We start from the raw sequence: 24926 nt of genomic DNA, 5'->3' as shown, positions 1-24926 counted from the left end.
CCGTGGAAGACTTTATATTAGAGTGAAACTTTTTTTTTTTTTTTTTTTTCTTTCTTCCCCCCCCCCCCCCTTTTTTTTTTTTGCTGGAGTAAGCTCATTAGGAAATGAAAATGTTACTAATTCTCAATCCGGCGCCTGCAATCCTTTTAACCGTGGCCTATCAGCTTTTTGAGGAGAGCTGGGGGGGGCTGATCATGTATTTATTCTCCTTCTTCCCCCAGTTTTCTTAAGGCAGTTGTTCCAAGGCTAGTGCTTCCTCCGGGCTTTTACCTGATTTTAAGCAATGAGGGATGCAGAAGGATCGTTTTGAAGGATAGAGGAACACAAATTAAAAAAAAAAAGTCTCGGATCCCATGAAGCGGGGCTGTGTGCGGGCAGGATGAAAGCATGGAGATGGTTGAGAGAGCGGGGCAGCCAGGCTCCCGCAAGCAGCCCTGCAAAGTGCCCTGTGAGGAGTCCAGCGCTGCTTATCATTCCAAAATATGCTTTGTTGCTTTTTATTTCCTCCTTCCCTGGCAGACCACACAGGGCTTGTTCTGAAGAACATTTTCACTAATCTGATCAGGCAGCCAAATACGCCGGGAAAACTGCTTTAATGATCCCACTAATTACCTCAAGTCAATATGAACTGTATTATTAGACTGAGGGAAAATATTCCATTAGGTCTCCCCCTTGGGAGTTTCTCCGCTTTGTGATGTCACCGGAGCCTTCGCCCTCTCGCTTGTAATTAATTTTATTTACACACGCAGGCACGCACAAGGTCACACCTGCACAACCGGAGCTGGCCGGGGAGCGAGTGGCACTCAGGCTTAATCAGATCTGTCATAATTACCATTCTGCATGTTTCTGACACACGCTGTGAAATATTTCAATTTAACTGCCGCTACCAGCACAACCAGATGTAGTGTGAGTGTGGCTGCATTGGAAATATTATTCCTCAGGATAAACTCTCTCCTCCTCCTTTTTCCTCCCACCCCCTCTCCCTTTTACAGCTAATGTGGCACAGAAGCTGATGTATCCTGTAAATCTTGAATGCAGCGCTAGATTGATAACAGCAGATTAGACAGTTTAACCACAAACAGCTTGTTCATTTTTCACAAATGAAAACCACATGTGGTGTAACTAAAATTTCAGGCTTTTTTTTTTTTCTTTTTTTTTTTTTCCCCTTTGGTTGTTGTTTCCTTTTGTGTGTGTGTTGAGGTCTGCCTTGCGCTGCAAAGCAATGAAATAAAAGGGTAAACATATAGGGGTGAAGAAACGCTGCTTTTTTGGAGATTAGTTCTCCACGACCTTTATTAAAAACCTCCCTAGCTTTGGCAAAGAAATCGGATATCACACAGGGGGTTTGCCTCTCACTCTGAGACTTTCTAATCTCTGTTTTTTATGCCCACTTATTAAAGAAGTCATCCTACTGTGCTATTTTTCAAAATAACATGCCAGCAAACACCTCGCTAACCAAAAATGGAGCCTTCACTGCCACCTGAATTTAGTAGAAATAAAATCCTCTGCCCAAGTTTTTCTCTGTGAATTTTGGCTCTGCACTGACTCTTCTTTTTATCTCCTCCTCTGGGGAAAAGATGCTGCTTTTTAAAGAATTGTCAAAGTAGTGAGAATTTTGGCAAAGAGAGAATTGATTTGTTTTATTGAAAACATTCTGGTATTTCTGGTGGAAACAGATTATGATTAGTTTTTATGAATCAAGATGCTGCCTATAAATTGATAACTTTTTTTTAGAAATGCATTTTTTTCAGTTCAGTTTTTCAGCTACCCCCCTTAAACAGCCTTCCGTGCTTAGTAAGGATATTTAAAACCATTTCCTCTTTAGTAGATCACCATTGGCTAGTTTTTCTACACAAATGAAAAAAATAGGCAGTTTTGATAGAAAGTTCCACTGATTCTTACAGCAAGGAAAAAAACATAAGTGTGTGGAGTGTGACTGAGTGGATTCCCCAAAAGATTCTGCAGGTATTGTCAGACAGGATGAGTGGTGCAGCACAGCTGAGAGAAATTCATCAAACATAATCTGTAATACGACTTCCAGGGGAGGTTTGAAATAAGTGGCTACAGTCAGAGATTGTTTTACCCATTGCCAGTTACTTGTGATGCGGTGGCAATATTGAAAGTACATGAGACTTGCTCAAGGTTGGTTGAAAAAAGGCATGCTGGGGCAGTGTACTTTGATGGCACAATTTGCAGAGGACAGTTTGGCTACCCAATGACCCCACAGCCTGGTCACAGAGCAGGCAACCTCTGTAGAGTAAGCAGGAGCCCCAAAGGTGTCCTGGCTGCAGATGTTTGCAAAATAAGTTAGGGGTAAGGCAACGAGGAGAGCAGGAAGGACTCGCAGGAGATGAGATCATGCTGAACGTGAACTGCCACGTTTCTTTTAAGGGTCCAGAAATCCAGCTTTCATTTCTTTGCATCTTTAATTTCCCTTTCCTAGGTAGAGGTGTTTTGGTTCCTGCACTCCAGATGCATGAATCAGCTCCTCCTCAGGCAGCACCTGCTGTCTGCCTGACAAGAGGTGCTGTTTCTGGCAGGATGGATTTCCTTAATCTCTCTTCCTGCTTTCCATATCCTCACCTTCTGTTTTGTTTTCCTCTCCACCTTCACTCCTCCCGCTCGCTCTCCTCTTAGCCTTTCTTTGACTTCTTCCCATCCTATTCATCTCCCATTCTACACACACATCATTTTCTTGGGTTCTACCCACCCTTCTCCCCTGTGTGGCAGAGCTGCATATGGGTATCCCACATGCATCCCCACACCTTCGTCATTCCTCAGATTGCCCGTGCAGTGGGCAGGCCACTGATCTGAGAGCTTCCGAGGGTTCAGTATATTGGGTTTTTAACATGAGGAAACTAAAGCATTTAAAAACAAGCTAAACAGGAGCTAAACAGGAAATGGCGGGGGAAATTTCGTCCTGAGAAACCGAGCACTACAAAACATGCCTCTGCAGAGATAAAGGCATCTGCTGCAAACAGCAGCACTCTGAGAAACGATTTGCTGAAGAAGTGACCAGTTAAAATTCAGGTGAAGAGCTGCTGGGTTAAGGCAGGAGTAAGGAAGAGTAGATGTGTGTTTTTTCCCTTATTGTTACATCAGGTAATTCAAAATGTTCAACACCCTGAAGAATGTGACAGGCTTGTGAGGTGAAAGGTGAGGAAGGAGAGAACATTTTAATGTAGATAATTTTTAATTTCACTACTTCTGATGATTTCTTATTGTGTCTATTTTCAATTTCCTCAAATTTTAATTTTTTTGTCCTTTTTTTAGGTCAAACTTCTAGTTTTTGGCTATGAATTACTTCAACTACTGGTATATAATGAATAGAATAGGCAAGCACAAGCTAGCTAAGTGGAAAAAAAAATCAACTTTCCAAATATTTATCTAATACTGCATCTGCCAGATTTTATCAGAATTTACATTGTTATTCCATGGTCATCTTACTTTTATTCCTGTGTAGCGTCATGTTCCCTTACTACAGGATGGCATTTGAGAAGAAAATGAAAATAGTTTTCAAGATATTTGTGAAGTAAGGGTACTTGTTCTGAGAGGTCCAAGCAGAATTCCCTGAAGTTTTGGACCTCAGCTGAGCAAGGTTTGCACAAGAATCAGTTGTATCTGTGGATTTCCTTAGGTGATTGGTGTTAGTTGTATATGAGGGTACTTAGCATCTCTAGTATATGTAATATGCATAATGATACAGGAACTTTCTGCTATTTATATAAAAAGTTATTTAAAAAAATGCTATGAAGGGCTTAAATTAGCTTCTTCTTATTTTTCCTTTGAGGCAGCTGGCTCACTTCACCTCTAAGCAACCATTTACTCTCTTACTTAGCACAAGGAGAGTAACCGAAGGCTCAAACTTCTTCAGGGCAGACAAGAGGGACAAACCCCACTGTCTCTTTTCTTGCCCAGTGAAGAAAAGCCTAACACTCAGCACTGCTCTCTCCAGGAGCTTTCCCTTGTGGCTGCTCTTGTCTGCAGCATGGGAACAGACCACCTGATAGCATCCTGCTGTTAGTTCCCAGCCACAGCCAGCCATGAAGGTCAAACCCCTCTCTCCAGCTTCCGTTTGCTCCATCTTTCCTGTACCTTTAAGTTGATGCCCTGCGCAACCACACTACAATCTGGGGGACTTTAGCTTTCCAAGGGCTTTGCTGCCTTTATTTTTCCATGTGTGATGTATTTGTTTCTGCTGGCTTTCTTCTCATTAATTTAGATCTCTGTCTTTCACAGGTGTAAATTTTAAACATTTTTTAAAATGCATTGAGGTAGTGGGCATCCTTAGTTTTCTGACCATTTTTGTGGTTAACAAGATGTGGAGAAGGTTAGGGGAAGGTTTGGTTTCAGTTTCTTTAGGACTCCCTCGCTTTTGGCATGGTCAGAGCTTTGCATGTTGTTCACCGCAGGTCTAGGACCCACAGGATCCAGCTGAGCTGCACGAGAAATGTTAAAAGAAATCTTCTCAGTGTATTTAAATGCTGAATTAGAATGTAGACAAAAAGATTTAGGCCATAAAAATGTGCAGAGGTGTCTGAGGAGCACTTTCAAGATGTGTTTTTTGGACTGACACATCTCATCAGCCGTGTGATTCCTCAGTGCATGGTGGATCTTCCTGTGATCCAAAACGAATTCTGGAAAGAAAAAGGCGTATGACGAGGAGCCACAGATTTAAATTACTCCCTCTGGGAAATTATAATCTTAAAAAAATAAATCTAAAGACGTGATGTGCACATGTTAGAAGTAATTGCGGAAGTGACACTTTGGCCCCTACAGCCTTTTAACCAGAGGTCTTTCCCCCAAAGCAAATGTTAAATCTCCGTAAGCAACATAATAATAAACATTTGCAGTTCAGTTGTAAATTGATAGTACTAAAAAAGATTTTTAAAACTGCCAGGCTCTTTCTGTTAAAGACTCTTCTCTAACTAAACTGTAGATATAGCTGCCGTACAAAAATTGATTGCACATTTAAGAATAAATAAATATGGGCTATTAAGGGTCATGGTTGGATTTAGAGTTGTATTTACTTTCAAGGGAAGCATTGGTATTGCAGTGAAATCAGTACTTCTCCCTACTTAAATGAAAGATAAAGGGCTGTATATTACCAGTCACCCTCTGTGAAACCCACTGACCCATTTTATGTGTCTATACCGTAAAAAGTAATGTACCAGACTAAGCCTGACTTAGTTAATAATTAGTATTTTTTTCTTGTGCATTTTTTTAAAAATATATACCTTTTTTTTATTGTGAAGTCCATTTTTACCCTGCATATTTTGTGGTTACGATGCCAATAGAATCATGCGTGTGGAAAAGGAAGGATATGGAGGAGAGGAAGGCAGAATAAAGCTTCACCCACTGTTTTTGCATCTATTACTTTTTCATTTCTCTTTACATATGAATGTAGTTGCATTTTATGTAAGATTTTCAAAGGAATGCATATTATGTTTTTGATTAGGGCTTTTGCCTATCATTGCTAGGCAATTGAAGGCAATACTGTAGAAAAGATACATTTGAACAAGGGAAAGGAGAGGTGGAGGAGGCTGAGAGCAGAGAAACCGAGCTTGGGAGAAGCCCTTAATTTAGTTTATTAATTCCTTCTGAACACAACTAAAAAGTAATGATATTTGTGTTTTCAGCCAGTTTTAGAGTTAGCGGGTTCAGACTGTTCTGTTTTTTCTTCCCATGAGCTGCTGGTACATCTTAAGTGTTCGTACCGGGGACCACACATACCAGCTCTGATACAGGCTCAGCCCTTAAGCCGACAAGTTTTTCCGTAGTGCTGGCTCTGAGCCATGCACCGGGTCTCCGCGTAGAGAGAGGTCTGATCCGACAGACTAGACTGCAGGAGCAGGGCAACAGCTCTCTAGGTCATTTTGTTTCTGTACTTGTTTGCTGCCTGTCATTGAATTTTACAGGTTGCTTTAGCAAGTTTCCTTTTTAAAATCTTTTTTTATTTTTTATTTTTTTAATTTTGTTTGGTTGTTTACAATAGAAGGACATCTTTAATTTGTAAGTGCTGCAGCTAGAGGGGAGAAAAGGTATTAGGAGAGACATTAGGAATCCTTTTCCCCTAAAATGTCACGCAAAAAAATTGCAATGAAATGCTGTCAGCACCACTGCTGGCAGCTCGGTCATTTTTTTTTCCCAACCCAGTGAAGAGGTGGAGGTAACATGCAGACAGATGGTGCAGCTGAATAATAGGTTGGATAAGAAATTTAAGGAAACTGCATAATCTGCTTCTTCAAAGGAAGTTTTTCCTGCTAGTGAAGTTTACCTTTCTTCTGAAAAGCCCTATGAGGTTGTGGGGTTTTCAGTTTGTTTGTTTTACTAAATCTCATCTATTAGGATGGCAGATACAGATTTACTTAAAATTCACATCTGGCTTCCCCTTTCAATGTTCTAGTAATGAAAGCCAATAGAAGAGATAAACCAGAAATAGCTGGAGATAAAGGACAGCTTCAGGTTTCAAACTTTCTCTGATTTAGCAGAATGCTCAAAGGCAAAGCTTGAATCTTAGAACTGATTAGTGTGAACAAAATAATAAAGCAAACGTATTTCTGGGGATATTTATTTTCACTTTAGGTCACATCTCAAGAAGAGGCATTCTTATTCTAGCAGCTCTGCTCGTCTGGATCAGTCTGAACAGCAGCTTTTGCTTCTTGAATTACAAACACAGACTTTTATGAGCAAAATAGAGAAATCCCAAACTATTTAACACTCATGTCAGCTTTCAAAATGTCTTGAAAGTCTGTGCCTCACAGAAATCAGTTCTTAAAAGTACTTGAAAATATATGCTAAAATGAAAAGCTTTTCAGTAAGAACTATGTTGTTCACTATCAAAACCTGCTAAGCCTGATAGATTATTATTTTTCCTTAATATTTTATGAAGTTATTCAGTGGTCTTTCTTTTAACAGACTTCATCTCATCTGGGAAACATACAGGTCTACTCAGCTTTGCATAGGGGATAACCAGGACAACTTCAGTATTTTAGTCAAAAAAGAAATCTGTAGTCAGAATAAATTCTCCCACAGTCAGGAAATTCCAGAAGAATATTTCAGGCTAATAAGGACCACTCTGATCATCTGGACTTGTACTCATGTCTGAACCCACAGGTATTTCACCCAGAAAGAAGTCAAATTTCAGTAACATCAGCCTGAAAATGAATTTTGAATTCAATGCTCCACTCATGCACTACACTACGGGTTGCCTGCAGTACTTTTCTAGATAAGACTAATGTAGAGCAAACCACATTTCCATTATAAACTAAAACAGAGTCCATTGCTACTTATTTCTTGTATTTCTTTGAACTGAAACAACGTGTGCTTGTTTTGCTTCATGGTGCCATATGCAGGAACTTCCGTATTCCGAACTCTGAATTTTTGATCCAGTTGAACGCTGTGAGAAATCTCGGTTGAAGGGTTTAATGCGTTTTCCAATCAATGCGTAGGGGAAATTTGGCCTTATCAATTTAAATGCTGGAGATCCTTCATTGCATTATGGAAGAATCTTCTCTAAGCAGAGATTATTCTTAAGAACTTCATAACATTTAAAGGTTAATATGTTAGGTAAAGAACAATATCTTAAGACAAACATTTTTATTACAGGACATGAAGGGATAGTTCTGATTAAATTACATGATTATTTGAATGGGAAGGAAGACAAAGTGCATCATTTCTTGCCCTCAACTTTAATGCCTTTAATCAAATAATGACCTTCTGGAAATAGTTAATTTTAAGCATTTGGAAAGATCAATACCACTTTGCCACCAAAAAATGGCCCAGATGATGAAATTTGATGTATTTAAAGTACCATTTCACCCTTTTAACCTAGTAAATAATTTAAAATGCTTTCAGTACTTCTATGCTACCATTATGTATCTCGTTTGAAGTATTATGACTTTTCCAAAAGCAACCTTTCTCTACAGTGAGCAGCTTACAAGTTAATACTGAAGCCTAAGACTATATGCATATATTGTAATGGTGATGTTGGCCTTTTTTTACTTCTCTTTTATGCGTGGATTCTGTTCTGAAAAGAAATTGAAATATCTATGATGAACATAGCCATTTGGAACAAAACTGAGATTTGTAAAGCAAGTTGGACAGCTTTTGAAGAGAAAAAGTCAGTGTTTAAAGTTTAGTTCATGAGTTCTTTTCCTTTGTTTTGTCTGTAAGCTTTTGTGTTAAAGGTGAAGGATTTGGGTTGCTCAGACAATTAAGAGCCCATTTTACCAAGCGTAATTTCATATCTGTGTTCTGTAAACTGGAGTGCCTTCAGCATTGTAAATAAAAAAATTGCCCTCTATTTAGCATGTTTGTGGGCAGATTAAAAACAGTCTTCATTAGCATAAGTAACACTTACAGATTCTTTTAAAAGTAGAAAATTATTTGCTGAATGATAAATTGCTAGCTTTATAGTTAGTTGCTGAAAATGTGCTCATTCAAAATGCCTACTTTAGTTTAGTCTACAATACTCAATTTTTTGAGTTCGAAGTACTGTTTAATGGATTATGTACTTAGTCTTTGTTCACAGTAGATGCTGAAATGCAATTCACACTTTCTGCTAAAATGTTTGTATCAAACACCTCCCTATTTAGCCTGATTTCTTCTAACGCCATATATTTTTATTATACTATATGCCCCAGAGACTGATACAAAATAATGTCAGATATGCTATACCAAAGGAAAGCTGTTCACATTTTAGCATTGATAAATGTTTTGCCTTCTTGAATTCAAATTACAGCTCTTTTTTAAAAACGTTTGATTCTTTGTTAGTTTTTCTGTAAGAAATATTAAACATTTGGCAAATGATCATCACTACAGCAAATTCACCAAACAATAGAGTTCAGTTGCTCCACCGTAGAGTCCTTTCTTTCCGGACTTGTTTATTGCTGTCTTGGAAAGCTTTGCCCAGAGAGCATTTTTCATGCTGGTAATGCTACCCTCTTTGATCTAGTTAGAATTGGTATTTACACCTTAAGTGCAGATTTCAATTATCTTTTTTTTTTTTTCCCCGTTTAATATGAAAGATACTGGAATGCAAGGATAGTTTTTTAGACACTACGTGACAGAGCAGAACATTTTATTTAAACAAAGCTCGGTTCAGGCTGAATAAAATAACGTTTGGATACATAGATAAAATGCATGTATGCTTTCTTTAAAATAAGCGTGCTCATGGGTCTTGCAGACTCTAATGCTTGGCAGTTATCCTCTTTGCGCTTTTCCTGCATTAGTTTGGCAGTTCAGCTTTCACACGTTTTTTTTTCCTTTAATGTCTTCTGTTTCTTTACTAAATCCCTATCAGTAAACCAGACAGAAGACTCTTATTTATTTTAAATATCTTAGGTTTAGCATCTTTTTTTTTTTTCACCATTTTCTTGCTTACTGTAGCAAGACCTTTGCAGATGGTACTTGGTTACTTGAAAGTGCATAACAGTATTTTCTTTGTAGCAGATGGATTTAAGACTTTTAGTTCCCAATAAATGTAGGTTTACAATACATAACTTTACAGGATTTGTGTTGTATATAACAGGTTTGAACATATTATCTCAGAATTCATCTGCATGGCATTTTCAGTTTATCCAGGGCCCATGCCAGTATTTTAAGTAATAGGGAGAGCATAGTGATTGATAGCAGCTAAAGGCGTGATTTTGAATAGAAACAAAGGTTTTAGAACAGAAGGTGTCAAATTAAACTTTGTCAGTTTGAAAAGTAGTAACATCCTGAAAGTTCTGCAAACATATTTACATGTGGCTAATGTTTATATTTTGCTTTGTACTCTCTTTATATTCAGTGTAATGTTGCCTGGCAAATTTACTGTGTTTTAAAATCAAGGTTTTTCCCAATGTCATTGCAGAGTTTTGGGGGTTTGCCTTGCTGCAAAGAAATATCTGCCTAATTATTTTAAGGCGTTTTTAACGATGTGCTACATGTGCTATAGAAGCTGGTTGTCATCTAATTTGAGTTATAAATATTTCCTTATTGTTTTAGTGTCCTTTCCACTTCTTTTAAGATTAAAAAAACATGAAAAAACAGTTGTCCAAGCCCTCCTTCAGAATAAATTTCCTTAACTGGACAGAAATTGCTCTAAACTTACAGGAGTGGAAGAGGAAAAAATCAGCCTTGTTAGGTTCATTTGTAAATTAAACTACATTAGCTACAGCACTTCATACTTCTTTAGATCAAATAGAAGCAAAACATACAAATTTTGCAGAACTTAAAATTCAGCATTAGAAGAGTCTGTATCATTAGTTTTCCTCAAAGTTACAAAAACATTTCATACATTTTCATTTAGCTAACTTTTATGAATGAGCTTTATGTTGGATAGAGGAGTCTGAGCTCAAATCAAATGAAACACAAGAAAACATCCTGGTGTAAATTTTTTACCCTTTTAACTAAATAAACCCCTGGAGTTTCTGTTACTGCACATTCACTATCTCTTCTGAGATTATTTGTGAGGTCAACTTTTACAGATATGTTCAGAAATAAACAAAGACCAAAAAATTATTTATTTCCTTGTTTTTGGACGAATTCAGTCAGTCATTTCCTTGTTGCTCATCATTTATTTCATCAGAATATTTGTTTGCTTCTTTAGGAATATGAAGAACAATGTGGAAAAGAGACGTTTTATTAGAGTAGCAGTCTATTCTACACACCATCAGAAGCAACTGATTTCAGAATCTCAAAATCAGTGCTTTTGTGAAAGGCTGGCAGAGACATACTTCGTATTACAACTCATCAAATCATTTTTAGATAAAGAATTATATGCTTTATTTTAGTGCAAAGGCTGATAGAAAAGTACTGGAAATGTAATGTTAGTCATCAGCAACTAGTAAAACTAAGGACTGATCTAGTAAGTGTAGAAGCACAGAAAACACGATATGAGGAGAAGGAATTTCTTAGTTAAGTGTTGTGAAATACATTTTATCAGCATAAACTGTGATTGCTTAGGAATTATTTTATTATTGGTCATTTAAAAAGAGTTTCTGCTGTCCTTTTCAAAAGAGCATCTGAGATTCCCATGGTCACCAGACAAAACAAATGCAGTTTCTAAATGTGTGGTGCAATTTCTTCTTAGGTCTGTGAGTATACCTTAAAGAGGTGTCATTGGAGGGGACAGGTTTTTCACCTAATTGCTGCGGCAGCTCTGCTTCTTGTTTCTCCACAATTAGAAAGAGGACAAACAGTTTTAATGTGAAGCAGTGCAGACTCCAGACAACCAAAGGACAATTTTTTTCTGCTTCATGGCAGACCTTTTCCTTTTTAATTAAAAATTTTATAACCACATTTGAATTAAAAGATTTCAATTTTGTTATCTTCATCTTCTTCCCTCCCTCCCCAGTAAACCACCTATGTTTTCTGATTGCACCTTTTAACTTGCTGCAGAAAGCTGGTAGTCCTACACTTATTCCTTTGGAAGCAAGGCAGGCAGAGAACCACGAGCAACATGTGGATTTTGTTAAGGGGTATGGAGGGTTTGTGCGTTAACTTGCTGACACATCCCAAGGATCCTTATGATGGGGGAGGGAGAATTCACAGATCCTTGCTCCTGTTTTAGAAATCTGCTATACAGTTCCAGCTGGGACAACCTGTATGTTATGTTTTACAGGATGGCATTTGGCCGCATTTCCCAATCAACTTTTTAAACCTGGGGTTAATACTCAGCATCTGCATGGCCAAAAACTGGAGTCTGCCCCATCCCTGATTTGGGCCCTACTTGGATTTTTGCCTTCTCATGTTGCCAACATTTGTCCTTTGTGCTATTTCTGTTTCTTGGGGGCATATTCTCCTGTGTCATTTGTTCACTTTTCCACTTATATCCAAGAGCATATACTTGAAATCTTTATACACACCTCACTAAATATGTTCTCATACAGTATGAATGCATTAAGATTATTTGTTTACTTTCATCTCTTCCTATCATGGCAATATTTTTACACTACATTTATTAACTGCTAGCTAAAGATATGAATGTCTTCAGGAAAATGACGTATCTATATTGTATCTATGTATCTATTGTATCTAGTAGTAAACTAGTCTGGATAAACCATTTTTCAACTACCACTACATGTAAGAAGGATCTAAAAGCTTCTGTACATTTATATTATTTGTTGATTCAATAAAATGTCACATTATCTTTCCCACAGCATTAAGAAATAAAATTGCACAGACCTAGTTTTGAAAACAGACCCTGGAAGCTAAAAGGAAGAAATACGCAGGTTGCATGCGTGTAATAGTTTGTTTCTAAATTTTAATATATATAAAAAAACAAAAGCGCTGATGATGCACACTGTGCTTCATAGCTTCTTTCCCAAAAAGATAGGTGTTTAGGATAGGTGTGCTTTTAGGCATCTTGCTGTTTGGTGACCTGGAAAGGGTATGAAGGGTAAGTGAAAAACATGAGGTTCCCTCGTATCCCCCTCAAGCCCTATGCAAAAATGTGAGACTGTTTTTTTCTGTGTCTGTGAGATAAATACTGAAACAGATAATCTTTTTCAAATAAATTCACCTGCAGAGGCACCTCTACTCACGGTAGATAGGGACACAATATTACTTTCCTGCATCTCGTCAAAGAATTCCTCTCTTATAAAAGGACATTAGGGAATTCCACTATCGTTACAATTTACATCAGGCAGCTCTGCGGTTAAAGCAGGTACCAGAAGTACTTTCTTGTCTAGAGAAGTAGCACCAGCATTTAAAATCTGCTCAGCAGCTGATTAACCAGCTACTGAAACACAGTGTTGGTGCTCTCCAATGGATAAACAGAAGAAAATAGGCCGTAGACAGAGTATATGGCATCAGTGTATAGGGGAGGAGGGGACGGGGGATTCTGCCTTGATCGATGGGTTTGTTGAACAAACAGCAGCACCATGGTGTGGAACCAAGTAAAATGTGCTTTCCAAAATGCTCGTGGCATGCAAGGGTCTGTGCAGTAGGGTGGGAGTCTCGGTGTGTTGATGTTTACTTCACATCCAACATTTACAGGGAAAGCTGTGACTTGCTGGAGGAGAAGGTGAGAGAATGCAGTGCTGCTCAAGTTTGCATTTCACCTTCACTTGTCCCTTGCAAGGCAATGAAAAACTAATGTTTTGCTGGTGTTATCTTCAAGGGATGGCTCTGTGAGCTGTTACGTTGGAAAGAAGATCCCTCACCAGAGAACAGGACCCTCTGGGAGAATCTCTCCATGATCCGAAGGTTCCTCAGTCTTCCTCAGCCTGAACGTGATGCCATTTATGAACAAGAAAGCAATGCAGTTCATCACCATGGTGACAGGCCTTCCCACATTATCCATGTGCCAGCAGAACAGATTCAGGTTAGTTTACCTTGGCCAATCCAGTAGAGCACTAAGTAAATAATGCTTTAAACATAGCAAAGGAAATTAGTGTTTCTTTCCTCCTGGCCAGGCTAACTACAGGTCTCCTGGTAAGAGATAACAGCATACTGCCGTCTGCCACTTGAATTAAATGATGAGTTGGTGACCACACAGATTTTTCTTTTGGTTTGGGTTTTTCCAAGCTTGCGTGATAGGGCAGCCTGGGCATAGCCCAGTGTGGGCAGGACAAGCGTCCCACGTTAGCTGCCTGTGCTAGATGGGCCTCATGACCACAAGAAAGGGGTACTCAGAGCTGGGCATGTGGTGCCAGTGCAGCGGGAGGAGGTTATTGAGCTGCTGAGGAAAGCTAAGCTTCCCAGGTTGGTGTGAGGGAAGAGGACTTGGTTCCTCAGCCCATTTTAACCCCAGCTGAGCCTGGGATGAGTCAATGTTTGTTTGTTTTTCCTTCAGAGCCCCTCTCCCACCACCCTTGGGAAAGGAGAGCATAGAGGCGCTTTCTTACCAGGCCTGCTGACCACTGGACCTTGGCTGGGTGCTGCTCCACAGGTGAGCTGGCACGAGGGCAATATGCCAGGGAGAGAACCGAGGGCTTGCAGGACCTGTGCACTTGGCTTGGAGAGGCCAGGCCCTTGGCTCGCCCAGGCACCACGGGACTGGGAGTGCAGACGGCCATCTGCTAAATACTGTAGGCCAGATCTGGAATAGGTTGCCCAGAGAAGCTGGGGATGCCCCATCCCTGGAGACATTCAAGGCCAGGTTGGATGAGGCCCTGCGCAGCATGATCTAGTGGGTGGCAACCCTGTCCACAGCAGGGGGCTTGGAACTGGATGGTCTTTAAGGTCTCTTCCAAACCCAAGCCATGCTATAATTCTATGATCTACAGCTCTCTGAACTGGAGGCTCTTTAATCACTTCTCATGAAGACCTGAGGTCAGCTTTTAAGCTGCTCCCTCTTACAGGGCAGATATTGCCCCTGTTTTTCAGAGTCCTCAACCTCATCTGAGACCTTGGTGTACCATTTTTATCACCTGTGCAGAACAATATTTACAGAACTAGGGAGGATAGAGTTATCTCACAGCCAGAAACAACACGAGTGTATATTAAAGATAAAGCAAACTGAATAAGACAATCCCTTAGGATATCAAGTACTAAAATAATCGTGAAAGCCTGGAAACTTGCTGTTTGATTTAGCAAAAAGAGAGAAAGATCTATATTAAGTAATAAAACAACACTTATTTGAAAATTTACATTGTTTTTAATAAAATCGCTTCTTAAAGGGATAAAAGGAGAAGCTTATGCACAGTATAAACACTGTATCACTATGCCACTTACTCAGATTTTCTTGCCTTGTTGATAAAAGTTTTGTGTTTGATCTCACAAATATTATTCACATAAGCAGTTGCACTGTAATCTCTTAATGTGACTTGTAAGTGTAAGGATTGGGGGACTGGGCCTGAGTCTCGTCTGTGTTCTTCTACACTCGAATTGTTGAAGATGCATAAATATGTAGCCAAGGCACAAGTCTTCAAACTGTATATACAAAGCCTCCAGTCTTGTAAGAATTTAATGTGCTGGGAGTAGTCTTGAATCTCTGTGGGTTTGAAGCCTTGAATGGGACTGCTCACAGACCATAAAACATGAAAGAATGTGAATAGGGATGAGGCGAGAGCCCAGATTCCATCCGCATTTGTGTTAGACTTTACAATAACAGAATCTCTTCAAGAAGAGACTGCTGAAATGTGTATTGAGACCTACATGAAGTCTCTGCATCCACAAGTGGCACTGCAAAGTGAAATTTCCAGTCCAATATTTATACTACCCCTACAATATCTTGCGCTACTTGAGGTCTGCAAGTGAGCTGCAACCAAAAGCTTTGGAACCACTTCCGACACACAGAAAACTGTCAAGAGAAGACTCGCAAAGGGAAATGAAAAGTGGCGGTAGCAAATACTTGTTTTGCTGCTGTTGTTTATTAATAATAACCGGTGGTTTCTACCATATGACAAGAAATTTGCTGACCCCAAATATCTACTAACCAGTGCTTCCTGTGCTGCACAGCAAAAGAATTGTCAACAAAAACAGTAGCAGATAAATTTACTTTTGATTTTAAACATGATCTTATAATGTACTACACTCCAGCAGTGGATGAGAAAAACATTTCTGTCTCTAGGGCTCAGCGCCTCACCTTTTAAGAATGTTTCTGAATCCATGCTTGCAAAACTTCATTTTAAGCTCTTGTTAATTATTTACATCATGATTTGCTTCATCTTATTCTTCTGATGTGCATACTGGCTCATTTTTATTGTCTGAGTTTTTGGAATGCAGCATGTTCCCTTCTAATAATAATAGTGCAACTTATTTAAAGCTTTGCATCTTAGTGCTTTATAAATATTAACTAAATAATCCCGAGCACAAACACTGCAGTAGGTAAATATATTTGTTCCCTGTTTATGTCGGGATCCTTGAATGCAGGCAAGACAGACCCTCTCCATGGCCACAGGCAAGATGGGCCAGCGCCAGCCTGGGAAATTACGAGTTGCTGTCTCCTGATCTCTTTGTCCTTGTGGAGACTGGGTTTGGCAGAGTTGTGTTAGGCAGTTCCAGCTCTCGCAGTCTGTAGTAGCGCTTGCAAGTTTGGGAAGGCTTCAGCAGCTGCTCAGCTCAGTTTGGTGGTGGGATATTTCCACGCTTAGCTATAAAGCTCTCCTCCTCCTCCCTTGATCTCCCCTGTCCCTCACCCTAGCCATTGCTAGAGATTTGCAGCTCTTGCTTTTGGGCAGCAGCTGCTGCTGCTGGCAGAGCTCCTGTGTGTTTGCCCTCATCTGGCACTTTTCTCACTTTGCCCTTGCTATAGTTCTGGCTAAGCTGGTCAAGTTAATCCTACACTATGTCACCTACTTAGCATTTTGTCTTGTCTGCACTTGACTCGTGAAGCACGTTCATTAAACTGTGTCAGCTTAACTACACCGATGACACGTCATCGGCGTTTCCAGCCAGACAAAGCCAGGGTGCCACCGCTCTGCCCGCATCCTGACAGCCTTTTATCCCAGACTCTGCTTACACACTTGCAGACAAATGGAAGATATGCAGAGGGTTACTAATTCTTCTTTATTTCGAGTTCACCATACTATCAGCAATAATGAGCCCTTTGTTTTGTTTTCCTTTAACTTACCAAGCAGTTGCTTATAGCTTTGCAAGTGTTCCCCTGGATTTTCGTGGTAACACAAAATGCAAGCAAGTATAAGTGTATAAAAAAAATAAAATTCTGTGCTTTGTCTTGCAGCAGCAACAGCAGCAGCAGCAACAGCAACAACAGCAGCAGCAGCAACAGCAACCGGGTCCCAGACTCCCCCCAAGGCAACCGACAGTAGCATCACCAGCTGAATCTGAGGATGAAAATCGTCAGAAACCCCGGCCACGAACAAAGATTTCTGTTGAAGCCCTAGGGATCCTACAGAGTTTCATACAAGACGTGGGCCTGTATCCTGATGAAGAAGCAATCCAGACTCTCTCCGCTCAGCTTGACCTGCCCAAGTACACCATCATCAAGTTCTTTCAGAATCAGCGGTATTATCTCAAGCACCACGGAAAGCTGAAGGACAATTCTGGGTTGGAGGTAGATGTTGCAGAATACAAGGAGGAAGAGTTGCTCAAGGATTTAGAAGACAGCATCCAAGACAAAAATGCAAACACGCTTTTTTCAGTTAAACTAGAAGAAGAGTTATCGGTAGAAGGGAACACAGAGATTAATGCTGAATTGAAAGACTGATCTAAAAGTATTATTTTCTTTCAACAGTGCCACTGGTATTTACTAATGAAATGAAAATTCCATCTTGCGTTCTGTCAAAAACCTTTATTATTCATTGTTTGGCCAATGAATCTTCCAAAACTTGCACAAAAGTTGAAAAAAGGATAATGCAGACTGCACTAGATGTTTTACTCTGTTTTACAAACTGCTTCGCAGCAACAGATGAAGCGTTGAGGATTGTTTGATATTAATTTGTGTTCACTGGATACACTGTGAGTGTACCCAATAAGCATGATACCAGTGATTTTGATTCTGGAGCCTTCAGACAAGCATTACAACTTTTGTGATTTACTGTTTTTTGTTTTCATTATGTTCTTGTTTTTAATTATTACTGTAGCACTCCACACTTGATCTTTGGAAACTCACATTTATTTAAAAAAATAAAATAAAAAGAGTTTGTTACTCTCGTTCTATTGTATGTTACAAAAGAACTATAGACTGTGGAATGCAGTTTAAAGATAACATATGCCAACAAATGCCTTGTATTATATGGCACTGCCGTAATTCAGATTTGTTTTCTTTTGGAAATAAAGGTCACTGTATTTTTTTTTTCCATTCTCATTGTTACATGATTTTAAAGAAAATGAAAAAGAAAATGTGAAACACAATTTAGTCCTCATTATTTATTTGTAGATCCTGCAGCATCATGTTGTAATTAATTTTTTTGGAAGTTTCCGTTAAATGTAATATTGCTTCTCTTGTTATCATACTGATTTTTTTTTCTATTTATAAATGTATTTTGATGGGCAGTAAAACAAAGTGTCTTAAAAGTTTTAAATAGAGAAAATGTGCTTTACACAGTTGCCTATAAAAAGTGCTCTATGTTATCCAAGCAATTCATACTATAAGCTTCACTCTTATTGTTGTATGCAATTTTTACTATCATGCAAATAAGCTTAGGTAAATAAAACTAATAGATCACCTTAGAAACTTATGCAATTAATGTGAAAATAATTGATGTTTGCAATGTGTCTTCCTTTGGTTTACAATCAATTTTAAAGCTACAGCTGTATAAATTTTCTGTATAAAGGTGTATTTCTTTTTTATGAGTTTATTGCTATGAAAACACCAGTTATTTTGTTACAGCTGGCTGTTTTTATAAGTGTATCACAATTTTCTTTATGCAGAAATGTTCTGACTAGGAGTGGTTATTGACTGTAACTACACAATTAAAATTGTTTGTATGGTATGATACGGCAGGGTTTGTCTGCGTATGTGTATGTCTGTGAGGAATATAACTTCTTCTTAGTACACGCTGTACCTTCTTGCCACCACTTTGAAGATGACATTTCAATTGTTCTCCTTTAAAGTCACAAGCAGATTTTTTTAATGACCTTCTTATTATTTGAATATAGATAACATACTTCAAAAAGGAACACAGTTTGGTTATGAAAATCATAACCTGTCTTTTCTAGGTTTAAAAACTTGCCTGCCCAACAGAGATAGCAGGATATTATTGAGTCAAAAGGCTATCAGGCATAAACATATTTACAGTTCCTGGCAGTAATGCACTTATAATGGATACAGCTGGTTTTCTTTTACACTAGAATTATGCTAACACTATTCCTTGCACTAATGTATAAACATTAAAGAAAAAGCATTAATAGTCACAAAGTACGTAGGAAAGATGGGCTTTGCACATTGCAGTGCCCTTCTAAGCAAGATTATTTTAAACAATCACTAACAAGGTTCTTGATAAAGCCATCGCAACTGGTGAGCTTTGAGTGTATGCAAAGTCAGAGAAGTCTGCAGCTGAAAGTTGCAGCGATGTGCATGCCATTGTTCTCCATTCCTAGGGGAGGAACGCTGTGTACAGTGACACGGTCACTGGATCCAGGTATGCTGTGTCCCAGGCTGTGCAAGCAGAGCTGACCTGTGGGGCAGCACCACGGGCACCCTAAAGGTGGCTGAAGGGCCCTTCTCCAAAGGGCTCCTTGACATGGGAAAATAAAAATGAAATCACTTTTAAACTGATGCATATGCATATGCAGGGTAGAAGGGAAAGAAAACACTTTCCTGGAGTATACTCCACACTAAAAGCTAATACATGCAGCACTCCTAATATCAGAAATGGGGCAACAAATCCAACGCTCTATAAAAGCGTAAGAAAAAATATTTACAAAATTGTCTTTCCTATTTTGAAAGCAATTTCCTTTTATCCTTTTAAGTTTTATGGGTGCTGAAGTAGAGGCCGTGATTATTACAGCTGTTTCTTTTTCATTATCTTTGCTTTTCTTTGTCCTAGCCTAGCTGAGATTACCTTCCAAGTCAACTGGCCTGTGTAGTCATATATTACCTGCATGGGGGTTTGGATCCCAGTGGGTGGGCAGAAAGCACGCTTTTATCTTGGCCTGAGTGACCAAAAGCATCTTTGTTAAATCCTTAGCAGCATCTTCAAAGATGATACGGATATTAAGGATGCCAACGTTATGTGGATGCTGGAGGTTTATACTGTTAGGAGTTAAGCTACTACAAGCATATGTCACCTTGACTCATGGACTGGTTAGACTACCTAGAAGATATGTTATGTCCTTTTCTGTTCCTTTTTCTCACCATCTGGCATAATCCTATCAACAAACTTTCAATTTCTGCAGAGATTAAGAAGTCGGCCTTGATTTCTGAAACAAAGAAGAAGTTTCCTTATAAATGAAACACGAACTGAGAGATGAAAAGACAGTTTGTTGGGAAGTTGTGGGTAAAACTCACTGCTGACTAGGACTTCACCAGGAGTACATGAAAAGAGCATTTCGTATGGGCTTACGGGAGGGACCTGAGTGCTGAGTGGGGATGGTAGGGCTTAGCCTTTGCTATAAAACTGAAGTTAAGTATTGACTATATTTTGTGGTTTTACCACAAAAAGTGGTGTATTGTTACTCCCACTGATTCCCATTAATCCATATTTAAGTGACAAGATTTATGCAGATACGCTGGAGTCTCCAATGACTGTTTTTCAAGCCAGAAATAAAACCAGAAAGGGCCCAGATTCCAGGAGGGCCATGGCTTGGGGGCACTCAGATACCTCAGACACAGACACAGCAGTTGTCATTGTGAAGTCTCCCTGCTAAACACTACAGGATTTCTAGAGCTCTGTTTTGCATTGCTACTTCAAATTGGTCAGATGATGTGGAAATTAATGTTCAGGTTTTAAAGGAAACCATTAAAAAGATTTAAAATGATTTAAAAGGATTTTTTTTAAAGTGCAGCAAGTGGAGGAGGATGGTTCCCTTCCATATGGTTTCAGTGATTTTCTGATTGAGCACATTGGTTGTGTGCTGGGAACACACCAAACCTTGCTGCTCAGTCCATTTGCCAACGCAAATGCCCCATACGTTAGCAGTGATATAAATTACACACTGCAGAAGTCTACTTGAGCATCAAGTATTAGCAATTCTGCTTAGCGTCAACTGTGTGTTTTCATGTCAGAGTCATTGCAGAGACCAAAGGTTTTTTGATTTTTACATAATGATTTATATTGTGCTTTGAATAACAGTCCCATGGCAAAGCAGGGATATAAATACGCTCCCAGGCCTTTTTTGCGCACAGATGTAATTTTAGTTTGGTCTCCTCACAGTGCCTTGCGTCCACGCAGTCTTTTACTACAACAAATGAGCTAATAATTCAAACTGCAATAAGCGATCCTCCTTGGAGCAGGAGCAGTGCTACTTGGCAGCAAGTTTGTTTGCTCTCAGGTTCATACGGGAGCCTTCCCACTCTCCCCTGCTGGCAGCCCTCCCACATCCCACATGCATTGTTCTGCACCGGCCTGGTCCCAGCACCTTTCCTGCCCTGGGTCATCCTGCCCAGAAGTCACCTCTCCTGTTTACACACAAGCACTCAGGTCTATGTGCCACAGCTTATTGCAAAGTAGCAAGGACTGCATGTGTCTGATGTCACTCACCTCTTGGATAGGGCCCTGGGTGGCCTGATCCAGTGGGTGGCAACTCTGCCCAAGGCAGAGGAGTTGGGACAATTTTTAAAGTCCCTTCCTACCAAAGCCATTCTATGATTCCATGACCACCATCCATGCTATGAGCCCCATCACTTTGCTGGAACAACCCACTGTCCTCAGAAAGCTGATGCTGTCTGGAGCAAAGCCAGCACAATAGTTTCTGGGGTACTGGAGTAAAGGGGGTAAAAGGGATAGATGTCCCAGCGAGGAGCAGGAAAAGAAAGAGGAAGGTAACAGAGGAGAACGGGAGCATCAGCAAAGTCATAATAGCTTCCCTTGCATGAAACAACAGATTTTGTTACAGTCCATGCTGGAGGGACACCCAGGAATGCTATACTGTACTACCAAGACTCTGTAGAAAATGTTCTTGACCGGAAATGCACCATGATCTCTAACCAGAGAGCTGGGATAACACAAAAATCTCCTCACCTGTCCTCAGCAAAAGAGGTCTCCTGAAAGTATGTGCTCTGGTGCCATCCCTCCATGCAGGACATGCAGGTTATTATGTTCAGCTGCAGGCTGACAGCAGTCATGACAGATGAAGTTAGGACTTTTGTTTACTGTTAAGTTGCTTACTCCCACAAAATCCTAAAGCAACACCCAGGCTGTAAAATATTCTCGTTTTCCTGCAGGACACCATGCAACCACAAGCAGCCTCAACTCCTCCTTGATCTAGGCATACTATAGGACTTGAAAAAATCAGACATGCTGTAGGGCCTGGATTTTTATCACAGTGAAAGACATTAGAAAAAAAAATAACCATGTTAATTCTGTTAGCACGCAGAGCTATATAAGCATGCACAGTTTTTAGGTAAAGTTTTTGGGTGAATAGGTTGTTGCCTCAAGAGGGTTCAGACTGCTATTGACTTCTTAAGGGATCACTTGCAATGATTTCAAAAGTGGTGGGACCAGAAAAATTCATGCAGAATGCTGCTGATTTTGCAGCAGACTTTCTACCATAATAGAATTTAAGGGAAGGAACACTCTGTATTGTTACTTGTGTTACAAAATAAGCAGCATTCGCGCAACCAGCCTTATGGATGTTGCTGCCCTTCTTGTACATCCCTTCTTAACCCATCTCAAGGGGGCACTTAGCATGCCCCAAAATTGCTTCTCTCTCCTTTCCTGTGCCACATCCCTAGGCAACATTTTTACACGGGGAAAACAGTTTAGAAAACACCTTACCTTAGAGCAAACACCAGCAGGGAAAAGTAGGCAAGGATGTCCTTTCAAAAGTGTAGGAAAAGTGATTCTTTATCATTATCATCATGACAGCATGGATTGGGAAATAAGTACAGGTGTTGTTGTTGGCTTGCCTTAGTGGGCAAAATGCTTTATCCTCAGCCTAATAGGTATCCAATATCAGCTGAAAGACTGAAGGAGATGGAAAAGGAGGAGAGAGGAGAAGAAATGTCTGGCTGCAAACTTAGTGAGGTCAGTCATGCCTAGCACTGACTGGAGAATTGCAAGACTACATTTACCTGAAGGAGATCTGAGTTATACATTAGGAAAAATGAAGCGAGGAGCACTCATGGTTCACACACTGGAGGTAGGTATAGAAACAACCTGCAAAAAGGCAGAAAGAAGGATCAGAGCTACTGAGCTGTTTCAGAGGAAAGCTTAAATCTAGAAAGCTTGCAAAAAGGTAGTAGCAGACTGCTTCTTTAATAAATATCTGCAATGTCATGAGTAGTGAATACAGAAGGAAATCTCAGTATTTCTTGTAACAAAAATAATGATGATGATTGAAATATACCAAGGGGCATGGCTGTTCTGAGTGTTCTTAGTCATGAGTGAGATTAATTCAAGAGATCTGAAATCAGCATTGAAATCAGCACCTTGCTCAGGTGTGCTCAGTGCACTGTGCACACTTTACTCCCTATTCTTGTTCATAACCAGATTTTAAAACAACTGGACTGAATAATTTCATCGAGGAGTAGGTCATCTCATTATTTACAAAGGATTCCCTCCCATACATCCCAGCATAAAAATTTTTACCCAAAGCTCTTTGGTCATCACCATGGTACCAGTGCAGTCACTATTCATAACTGCGCTCTAACTGCAGCAAGAGTAAATTGAGGCTCCTTTGATCCAGCTGCCTACAAAACCAGACAATTTTTATGGGGTCCCACCTTTCTTTCAGTCTCCCTTGTAGCCATCCCACTTTCATTCATGTTTTGCTGATCTGTTCCTTTCTCTTCAAAAGCCCACTGAAAAGGTTCATGCTGGTAAAGGTGGGTAAGTGAGGGCTTCCAGGACAACTGGAAAGAACAGATATATATTTGCATCATTCCCTCATGTGACATCAATTCAAAGCTATTTAGGGTGCATTACGTGATGGCCAAGAGAATAATCATGGGAATGTGCTGGTTTGATCCCAGGTCTCCTCCAGCTGTCACAGTGCTTTCTGCAATGCACTCCCGGGAGCAGACGGATGGATGGACACTGCAGCCCCAGGTACCTCCTTAGGGCACCACGTGACAGAAGAGCACAGCACCATTTGCAAACACTCTTTTGGATAAAAAAAGGAAAGTGCACCATGGGCAAGCAGATCAAAGCAATGTGATTGTATTTCACGTCTGATGCAGCTCATTCCTGAAGCCAAGGTGAAGAGCCTAATCCAATGTATCATTCCTGTGCAGGCAGACCCTCAGGCTGGCATCATGTCCCATGGAGCACTGCTCCAGCGTGCAGCATCTGCCACTGCTTGCTCTAGGGCTTGGCATCCAGCTGCCCTGCTCCTCCCTCCTCCCTCTGGAAGGTGCTTTGCACAAACTTTGATGGTTGAGAATTGAGTTGCCTTGGGCCCTTTAGTGCACTGACTCTCACTCCGACCAGTGCTATTTGATCTCTGATCCACCTCCTTGATGTTTAAGCATTCACAGGGGCAGATTTACAGTGATTTATCCTTAATTTTGTGTGCTCTTTTTTTGTGCAGATATGTTTCTTCCCACTTATCCACTCTCTCCCCTGGTTAATCAATACGTCAGCTGTTGATAACAACCACTGCCAGACAGCTAGTAGATGGGACAATTATTCTCACAAGGACTTTTATGTCCATCCTTTAACCTACCAGATCCAGCACAGAGCAGCTGTAAGAGTTCTGAGCAGCAGATGCCCCTTTTCTACTGCAACTGCTGTGCCACTGTCCTTTTGGTCTCTGGCTACTTGATATGACAAGATGAAAATACTTTTTTTTCAAGACATTGTAGTATAAAAGGCTTAACTGACTTTTGCCTCAAGAAAGGAGATTAAACCTCATAGCCAGCTCCCACATGTCATAAATAGTTATTCTACAGAGGAGGATCAAGCAATCTGATATCGTCCCTCCCCCTTTCCAAGACACATTAGTGACCATTGGATTGCACCTCTTCAACCCACTTCCTAAGGATAATGTTGAAGCAGAACAAGAAGAAGTGGGTGACCAACACATTAGCTCTGTTTCCCAACTTCTCAGTTCTGCTGTGGCCCCACAGATTTTCTGGTCCACCAAGTGTAACTTCAGGTCATATCTGTGTTACTGTGACTTATGGTAGGAACTGGCCTTATTGTCACCTGGCACTGAGACCAGGGCTAAACAAATTCTATTTAAGGCCATACTACCCCTCAGCTCTCTGTTTTTGTTGCAAGCAAAGCTCATCAATATCAAGCCATCTGTACTGCCATAGCTTAGGGCTATGAATATATAGCTGTGGAATGTTACTGCTGCTGGTCACAAGTTGCTGGACACATTGTCTTTTACCCAAGTCTGCAGTGTTAGAGGTCCAGCAGGTAGACAGTAGGACATTCCTGACACCGAGGAAATTCCTAGCACTAAGGAAATTCCCTTTCTGCTTC

The 24926-nt window shown here is 40.1% G+C and overlaps 1 protein-coding gene and 1 long non-coding RNA gene across 6 annotated transcripts in view; one reads left to right on the top strand and one right to left on the bottom strand.

Moving 5' to 3' along the window:
* The window catches only part of SATB1 (SATB homeobox 1), a 91507-nt gene extending 73168 nt beyond the window's left edge, over positions 1-18339 (top strand). For 4 of the 5 annotated variants that reach the window (XM_021386070.1, XM_021386071.1, XM_021386068.1 and 1 more), the window contains 3 exons: positions 13109-13312; positions 13784-13879; positions 16616-18339. In XM_021386070.1, coding sequence (XP_021241745.1) covers positions 13109-13312; positions 13784-13879; positions 16616-17101 — 786 coding nt within the window. In that variant the 3' untranslated portion in view covers positions 17102-18339. The remainder of the gene's footprint in view (positions 1-13108; positions 13313-13783; positions 13880-16615) is intronic. The other variant, XM_021386072.1, reaches the window with a different exon arrangement.
* Positions 20214-23629, bottom strand: LOC110393326. Its single transcript, XR_002434959.1, has 4 exons — positions 23222-23629; positions 22571-22655; positions 22275-22463; positions 20214-21608 (listed from the first exon to the last, which is right to left on the bottom strand). It is a non-coding gene; the product is annotated as an uncharacterized LOC110393326 (long non-coding RNA).

Source organism: Numida meleagris, chromosome 2 (assembly GCF_002078875.1).
Source record: "Numida meleagris isolate 19003 breed g44 Domestic line chromosome 2, NumMel1.0, whole genome shotgun sequence".
Taxonomy (NCBI): Eukaryota; Metazoa; Chordata; class Aves; order Galliformes; family Numididae; genus Numida; species Numida meleagris.
The sequence above is the reverse complement of the archived record's forward strand: the minus strand, read 5'-3'. Positions and strand labels throughout refer to the sequence as shown.